The sequence below is a fragment of the Dipodomys ordii genome, unplaced genomic scaffold, assembly GCF_000151885.1.
Source record: "Dipodomys ordii isolate 6190 unplaced genomic scaffold, Dord_2.0 Scaffold6, whole genome shotgun sequence".
NCBI classification, from domain to species: domain Eukaryota; kingdom Metazoa; phylum Chordata; class Mammalia; order Rodentia; family Heteromyidae; genus Dipodomys; species Dipodomys ordii.
Window position 1 is genome coordinate 3,590,034 of NW_012267222.1, and position 9,206 is coordinate 3,599,239.

General features: G+C 45.8%; 1 protein-coding gene across 1 annotated transcript in view; it reads right to left on the reverse strand.

Annotated features, from left to right (window-relative positions):
- Dnajc11 (DnaJ (Hsp40) homolog, subfamily C, member 11) overlaps nt 1-9,206 on the reverse strand; it is a 54,564-nt gene that overhangs the window by 32,582 nt on the left and 12,776 nt on the right. The window contains exons 2-3 of the mRNA XM_013035484.1: nt 4,079-4,208; nt 1,443-1,516 (exon numbers count right to left, since the gene is read on the reverse strand). Coding sequence (XP_012890938.1) covers nt 1,443-1,516; nt 4,079-4,166 — 162 coding nt within the window. The 5' untranslated portion in view covers nt 4,167-4,208. The remainder of the gene's footprint in view (nt 1-1,442; nt 1,517-4,078; nt 4,209-9,206) is intronic.

Consider the following 9,206-nt stretch of genomic DNA (forward strand, 5'->3'; position numbering starts at 1 on the left):
CACTTGAGCCACAGCGCCACTTCCGGCTTTTTTCTTTTTTCTTATGTGGTGCTGAGGAATTGAACCCAGAGCCTCAGGCATGCAAGGCAAGCGCTGTACCACTGAGCCACCTTCCCAGCCCGGGATCGCTGTTTTGAGTCTTTACTCCCATTTCCTGCGTGGGCAGTAGGAAGGAAGTGTCTCTCCCTTTCCCATTTCTTTCTACTTTATCCTGTTGTAATGTACTAAAATAAATTAAAAAAACAATTAATTTGTTATTATATAGGTGATGTACAGAAGGTGTTACTGTTTCAGAAGTCAGGTAATGAGTACATTTCTTTCTTTTTTTTTTTTTGTCAGTTGTGCAGCTTGAACTCAGAACCTGGGCATTTTTGGTCAAGGCTAGCACTCTACCCTTTGAGCCACAGTCTACTTCTAGTTTTTGAGTAGTTAATTAGAGATAAGGGTCTAATGGGGAGTTTTCTGCCTGAGCTGTCTTTGAACTGTGATCCTCATATCTCAGCCTCCTGAGTAGCTAGGATTATAGGCGTAAGCCACTGGTGCCTGGTGCCCTTAGTTTTAAATGGTAGCAAGTACAATTCACTGTGGGGCAATCAGAAAATAGCTGCAGGTGAAACATGCATACAAGCACCAACATCAATTCTAGTAGCAATTTACAGTCTTACAATTTGATGCTAACCTCTTCCTTTCAGGAGACTTGTGACAGCCAGAGGCAGAGCAGAACAAACAGATGTAGGCAGAGCTCATCCCAGCTGTCCAGGGAGGCCTGATTCACAGATGCCTGCGGTATCACTCATGAATGTTAAGTGTTCTAATCTATGGCAGTGTGTTCTAACTTGCAGAGTTGTTTTAGACAATGTAATCTAGCAGTTCTCATTTTATTTGGCCAGTCCTAGGGCTTGAACTCAGGGCCTGGGCCATGTCTCTGAGCTTCATTTATTCAAGGCTAGCACTCTACCTTTTGAGCCAAGGTGCCACTTCTGGCCTTTTCTGTGTATGTGGTGCTGAGGAATGGAACCCAGGGCTTCATGCCTGCAAGGCAAGCACTCTACCATTAGGCCATGTTCCCAGCCCCATGCAGTTCTCAAGTTTTTAAACCTTTCCTAAACAAAGAGTTTCATGGTGAAGGTGGAGACAGGTGGAAGAGACTGTATCCAGACAGAACTGCCTCCTCCCACTGGCTTCTTCCCCTCCCCAGTGCTGGTGCTGGCAACCTCTCCATTTCACTGGACATGTTAGGAAGCTAAGGACAAGCCAGACAAGTTCCAGAGTTAGCAAGTAGCACAGACAGGTCTAGAATTCAACCTCAGAATCTCAGAAAAAGGCAAGGAAGGAGACTCTGTCTCGACTAGTCTCACAGGTTGAGGGTGCCGGACTGCCCGGAGAGGGTGCTTTACAGGCGTTTCTGACTCTTCTGGGCCACCAGACGCAGTTTCTCTTACCTCCCATCCTTCCATCTCCAGTCCTTTCTTTCCATATATATCATAGATGGCTCTGGTTTGGGGGTCACTAAGCACTGCAAGTAGAAGGTCAGACATGGTTACAAGGTGCACAAGTCACCTTTCAGTCCTTTCACAAGTCATGAGGTAGGTCTCCCTGTCCAACCACCATCTTCCTAGAGATCCTCTCCATCTTCCCCATACCTTTCCTCCTAATTACTTTCCTGATACAACCTAGGACATTTCCCCTGATTTTCCTGTAGGTACAAGGTGTGCCACATGGGAGGCTGCATTGAAGGTGGCTGCTTGTAAAACAGCATATAAAGTACACTGGATTGTTAGAGATGATTCCTGTCTCCAATCAAGACTTGATTATTATTTTTTCAGGAGCAGGATAGAACTGTATGGCATGTTTTGGTACACCCTTCGTTCTTTCTTTTTCCTTCTCCCCTTCCCCCTCCCCCTCTCCCTCTTCTCCTTCTTCTTCTCCTCTCTTCCTCTTCTTCTTCTTGTTTTGGTCATGGGGCTTGAACTCTGGGCCTAGGCATTGTCTCTCAGCTCTTCAGCTCAAGGTGAGTACTCTACCACTTGAGCCACAGTGCCACTTCTGTTTTTCTGGTGATTAACTGGAGATAAGAGTGTCACAGACTTCCTGCCCAGTCTGGCTTTGAACCACGATTCTCAGATCTCAGCCTCCCGAGTAGCTAGGATCACAGGCATGAGCCACTGGCCCATCTTTATTTCTAAAGCTTTTTCTTGATTTTCTTTTTGCTTTTCCCATGTCATAAGTTTAGTTATCTTTATTTTTAATATTTTTGTTGGTCATGTGGCTTGAACTCTGGGCCTGAGAGCTGTCCTTCAGCTCTTCAGCTCAAGGCTAGCGCTCTACCACTTGAGCCACAGCGCCACTTCTGGCTTTTCTTCTTTTTGCTTATGTGGTGCTGAGGAATCGAACCCAGGGCCTCATACATGCAAGGCAAGCGCTTTACCAGTGAGCCACCTTCCCAGCCCCCACATCCACGTTTCTTAAGCAGATGGTGTCTCACTCTGTCGAAAGGCACAGCAAACCCAAAGTTGAGGTTATCACCACTAGTAACTGCCAGTTAGCTGCTTTCCACAGGAAATGGCCAATCTTCCAGGGCCTACTGATGGTGGCTCCCATGGGTCATGGAGGTTGTGACCCACCCCCAGATGCTGGGTTCCATCTGCGCTTCTGGGGCAGCTCTGAGCAAGGGCAGACATGGAAGGTGGAAGAACTGGGTACACTAACAACATCAACCTTCTTTTCTCATGACCATGCTGGCCCATCAGCTGAAGTACACCAGGAGCAGATTCAAGGCTGCCCACGTGGAACTTGAATACCAGCAAAGTCAACAGTTGCTATATCCTTCCCCTACTCTGCCAAGTTCTGTTCAGGATCTTTGCATCTAATCTCCTGAGAGTTCGCATATATTTTTAGGCCTAATTAGAAAAACAATGTAAATGAGTCTATCTATATTCAAGTATAATGAGGAAGAAAGAAATGCTGACTGCTGGAAAACAGGGACCCAGACGTTTTGAGCTCGTCTCTTGGATTTAGTGGGAGATGTTTATTCACTGTTCATTTCTATCTTCCTTTAGGTCAATGTGAGGCCAGGTCTGCCACTGTGCTTTCACCAACACCGGCAGGTAACTTGTTAACTCGTCCCAAACCTCCAAAACAATATGAGCAAACTATATGGATAATTCAGACAAGAGCATACAACAAAAGAACAGGCTTTGGCCAACTACCACATAAATGGTCAGAAGTATCTGTTCATTAAAATCTAATTTGTTGGGGAAACTCTAAGGTAACATACACCATATGCTATGTGTCTATACTCAGAAGTCAATTATTTTGTGAAAAAAACATATTATCTAATTCCAAGGAGCAGGTCACCAAAGCCCCTTCTGGAATAATTTATCTTACTTGATTTTCTTTCTCTTTCTTTCTTTCTACCATTTTAAGTATTTAAAGTGCAATTCAATTGCATTAAGCACCATCCTCGCTGCTGTGGGGCCATTCAGTCTATTTTCAGAACTTTCTATTACCTCACAGAGAAGCATTAAACCCATTAGTGACTTGAATATTTCATTTATGAATGTGTCACAAATCTTTCTGTTATACATAGCTACAGGTGTAGAGGTCTGAATGACTTGGATCTATTTCTTTTCATCTTTCTTAACATCATTTGCTTTCTTGTTGAAACCGTTCTTTCTCTGAATGCTACTGAACCAATAAAATTGCTTTCAGATGAAAGAGTGCCCTTGTAGTTTCTTATAAAAATGAGAACAAAGAGAGCTTCCTGCAACACTCGGCCTCCCCGCCACGCATTCCCTTTGGAAGGCACTGGTAAACGATTCAGAACCGAATGCTCCCCTGCAATTCAGACCTGGCTCCATTACTTCACCTGGACTTTCATTTTCTACTTACTGGACACATATTGATTTCTAAAGCAGAATACTACTCTTTCAAAGGGCCCCGTCAGTAAAAAGTACTAACCTAACCACCTCTTTTATACACCTCTAAGGACTCTCTTTCGCTACCCTCCACAAATCAAGTCTCTAAGAAATCGAACATCTGCTTGGAGGGTGTTTCTTGGAACCAAGCCCCCACTGACCTTCATAAGCCTGGTGGACAAGGTTAAATAGTCGTTCTGCTTGTGATTTGAGATCTGGGTCTCGGTGCTTGTCTGGGTGGTAAAGCATACACAGCCTCCGGTAGGCAGCTTTGAGCTCTTCAGAAGAGGCCTAAATAAAGAAAAATTCAGTTAAAGAACAATCAATGGCACTTAAACATTACCATGATCAGAATCAGCCTTGAAATGGGAACCTGTCAGCCACATCCCAACATGTTTGGTCTCTCCATACAGGACACAAAGAAGTTATGCTTTATTACCCCAATACGCCTTTTTTCCACAGTTAAGAAAGTAATCAATATGTACTACTCTGATAGTGACTACTTGGCTCGGGAAGGCTACGATCACATGGAATGAGGCCTTCTGTCTGTGCCGGCTCCATGCTCTGAGCTGCAACTACAATGCCTTGAACACATGCTCACTCCTTAACTCAGGATGTTTCTGGGAGGTCCTGCTGGAGAATATGTTCAGAAAGAATACAGTTGCGTGTCACTGCACAGAAACAACATTCATTTAATAAGGTATTTGTTGTTAACTTTTTTTGTCGGTCATGGGACTTGAACTCAGGGCCCAGACACTGTGCCTGAGCTTCTTTTTGCTCAAAGCTAGCACTCTACCACTTGAGCCACAGTGCCACTTCCGGCTTTTTTTGTGTATGTGGTACTGAGGAACGGAACCAGGGCTTCATGCATGCTAGGCAAGCACTCTACCACTCGCTGTTAATTAAAAAAAAAAAAAAAGACAAATGAAACTAAAACCAACACCACCACTGAGTCAGCCTCTAATCCTAAAAGTAGGGGAAATGCTTTACAAATCTTCAATGACCAGCAAGTCAGTGAAGCCCCTTCCCAGGCAGGCCACTCCTCGCTGTCCTGGGAGGCATCCAGGACACCGGGTTGCGTGCAGAGCATGGTCTATTTTCAGAACTTTCTATTATCCCACAGAAAAGCATTGAACCCATTAGTGACTCGAATATTTCATATATGAACATGTCACAAATCTTCCTGTTATATACATAGCTACAGGTGTAGCGGTCTGAATGACGCATGTGCTGGGCTCTCGTGCTAGGGCATGAGGACCGCCTCCCTCCTGGGCCTTGGAGTGCTAGCCAGCCTAGGCGGCTGGGCCGTGGGTTTTCTATGGGAAGTTAGCGTTGGCTCCAAAACCACCACCTACAGGAGGTCACGTTAGGGGACAACGCTACTCAGATGTCTGAAGAAACATTTTATTTTGGGGAGCACGTCAAGCATTCTTGAGAGTCACTAGCTGACCACATGGCAGAGGGGCCCGCACTGCCTCGGTTACCAGGGAGTCCACAAAGCAGAGGGTACTCTGCTTGGAATGGTAAGTGTCCGAAGTCGCAGACACAATGAGTTCAGAGCCCAAGGTTACAAAGGCAAACATTACAGTGCATTGCTGTATAATTCCCACATTCACTTTTTTACCCACAAAAATAAATCTCTACTGTGCTTTGGCAATATTTTTTGGCATGATGTTTGCATATTTTCTACAGAACTATATTATTCACTACAGATGTTAAAACCCTGGCAACCTGTGCAGGTTGAGTAGAGGTTCTAAAAGAATTCTGGAGCACTCCAAAGAGGCAGACCATAAATGCTACTGTGGACACAGGGCAGCCTCTTCTCCAGGCATCGAAAGCGTGGGGGAGAGAGGTGGCCGAGAGTCTAACTAGAGTGTGTGATTCACAGAAGCAGCAGCCAGACCCAAGCCAGACAGCTTGTCCTTCAGGTCAGGCCTCAGAGAGCTTGGCTTGCCCACTGCACAGACATGCATTTCCAGCACTGCTGCTTTAAATCAGGAGCTCTGAGGTTTCCATGAACTGCTCCATGGAATGGGGTCAAGGATCTGGGGACTGAACATCCTTTGCCAGGATTAGGTGACCTGTGGCCCCGCCCCCTAACTTTTGCATGTTCTTTGGGAAGGGCACCGTGAAGCAGTTGTGCGCTGACAGCCGCTCCTGTCTCCTGTGTGATATACTCTGGGCTCCAGCACACCTGCCATTTCAGTGGTTGAGGAAGCAGGCTCTGGAGTCGAAGGGCCCGTGTACAGACATCAGGCCTGTCACTTCCAGCTCTGTGAAGCATTCTGGCCTTAACTTCCTCCTCTAAAAGGCGGAATGCACCTCTGAGAGAGGGGCAGTGAGGAACGAAAGGAGACGGACTGTAAACCGCGTCATAGCCCAGTGCCCACCATGCAGTAAGAACCGCAAGCCGTGAGGCACACGCCAGCTGGTTCCCGGGCGAGAGGTTGGCAGTAGGAAAGCAACCACTGACTTCTCACTGCCATTTCAACTCAAGTTCAACACCCCTTTGGCAGCAAGTACTGAACCTGGGAGGATTGGGAGTGCAGAGAGCAGGTGCACCCCTTTATGAAGTCCTGTTGGTGAACACTCAAGCTCTGGAGATGATCCCGTCCTCCCCCACCCCCCTTGCTCCCCGGCCTTTGTGCCAGTACTAGGGCTTGAATTCAGGGACTAGGCCATGTCCCTGAGATTTCTGCTCAAGGCTGCACTCTACCATATGAACTATACCTTCTTTGCTGATCGATTTGTTGAGGTTAAGAGTCTCAAGAACTTTTCTGTCCATGCTGGCTTTGAACAGTAATCCTCAGATCTCAGCCTCCCGAATAGCTAGTATTGCAGGCATGAGCCACCAGTGCCTGGCAATGGGCACTTTTTTCTATGTTCTTTCTACTTGACTAGATGCACAAAGCTCCTGGAAGAGACAGGTCTCACTATTCCAGCTCTGCATTTTCTCCTTCCTAATTACCATTCATTACACAATGCATTTCTTGCCTCTCTTACCAACATGGCATCTGCACTAAACCCTGGGGTTTTATTTTTTTTGTGCTGGTCCTGGGGCTTGAACTCAGGGCTTAGGTACTGTCCATGAGCTTCTTTTGCTCAAGGCTAGTGATCTACCACTTGAGCAACACTTTTGAATCCCAGGGTTTCTTTCCCCTCCAATCGTGGGCTTGAACCCAAGACCTGAGCACTGTCCCACCTCTTCATGCTCAATGCTAGTGCTCTACCATTTGAGCCACAGTGACACTTGGATATTTTTGAGTAGTTTATTGGAGATAAGTCTCTCACAGGGGGCTGGGTATGTGGCTTAGTGGTAGAGTGCTTGCCTAACATGCATGAAGTTTAGGATTCAATTGTTCAGTACTATACACACAGAAAAAGCCAAAAGTGGTGCTGTGGCTCAAGTGGTAGAGTGCTAGCCTTGAGCAAAAAGCAACTCAGGGGCAGTGCCCAGGCCCTGAGTTCAAGCCCAAGGATTGACCAAAAAAGTGTCTCACGGGGAATTTGCTGCCCAGGCTGGCTTCAAACCACAATCCTCAGATCTCAGCCTCCTGAATAGCTAGGATTACAGGTGTGAACCACTGGTACTTGGCTCCCCAGGGTTTTCAAATACAAAGACAATAGAATACATCTTCTGTAGGTTCACTTACGTGATGATGCAAAGGGGCTTATTTTTTCCTCAGCAGGAGTAACACAATTTCTCCCTGCAACTTCCAATTGTTATCATTATTTTTGCCAGTCTTGGGGCTTAAACTCAGGGCCTGGGCGTTGCCCCTGAACTTCTTTTGCTCAAGGCTAGCACTCTACCACTTGAGCCACAGTGCCACTTCTGGCTTCTTCTGTTTATGTGGTATTAAGGAATCGAACCCAGGGCTTCATGCATGCTAGGCAAGCACTCTACCAGTAAGCCATATTCCCAGCCCCCCAATTGTTATTTCTATATCTTGCAAAAGTTACATGTGGATTTGACTGACTCTAGGTTACAGTGCTATTTCCTAGTTTTAAAATTAAACTAGCTGACTGGGGAGCAGAATGTTTAGTCTGCAAGACCTCCTTCCATCCTATGAATAAATGGCTTAATGTGTTATTGATTAAGGAATGGGAATGAGAAGTTTCATTTTTAATAAATATCACATTCAATAAAAGGTTAGATTAAGGCCCTCCATCACAAATGAACAGCTAAGGTCACTGGTTCGATATTTCATACATGATAATCTCTTTTACTATCATAAAAATACTGGTAGCATTTCAAGGTGTAATAAGATACCATTAAGAATGATACCTAAAGTTATGTACTTATTTCTAAATTTCTGTAATAAAATTAAGAGCTGTAATCTGAAAAGCTTTATCATCTTAATCATCTGGCTATATTTTCATGGGACAGTCCATACATATGTTAGGACACAAATTAATTCTCAGTAGATTTTAAAAGATTCATACCACACAAAACATTACAGGAGACTGGAAAACCCACAAATTTGAGCAAGTTAAAAAAACAATACCTTAGAAATAGAGACAAATGAAAACAAAAACACGACGCATCCAAACATGTTGGACAAATCAGAGGCATTATTAAGGGTATAGCTACAGATACCCGTAGGATCACAGGAGGCTAGGGGCTTATGGCACAGCAGGAATGGCACACACCAGGCCTTGGTGGTTTTTTTTTTTTTGGTCGAGGGGCCTGAACTCTGAGCCTGGGGGCTGTCCCTCAGCTCTTCAGCTCAAGGCTTGCGCTCTACCACTTGAGCCACAGTGCCACTTCCAGCTTTTCTGCTTATGTGGTGCTAAGAAATCGAACCATGGCTTCATGCATGCAAGGCAAGCACTCTACCACTGAGCCACCTTCCCAGCCCCAGGCCTTGTTTCTGTCTCATTGCTACAAAACAGAAGCAGCAACTGGAAAGTGTCAAGTCAACCAAGTTACATTTAAAAAATGCTCCAGCGGGTGCCGGTGGCTCATGCCTATAATCCTAGCTACTCAGGAGGCTGAGATCTGAGGATCACAGTTCAAAGCCAGCTCAGGCAGGAAAGTCCGTGAGACTCTTTTTTGCCGGTTGTGGGGCCTGAACTCTGGGCCTGGGCGCTGTCCCTCAGCTCTTCAGCTCAAGGCTAGCGCTCTACCACTTGAGCTACAGCGTCACTTCTGGCTTTTTCTGCTTATGTGGTGTTGAGGAATCGAACCCAGAGCCTCATGCATGCAAGGCAAGCACTCTACCACAGAGAGAGAGAGAGAGAGAGAGAGAGAGGGAGAGGTGAGAGGGGAGAAAGGAGAGAGGAGGGAGA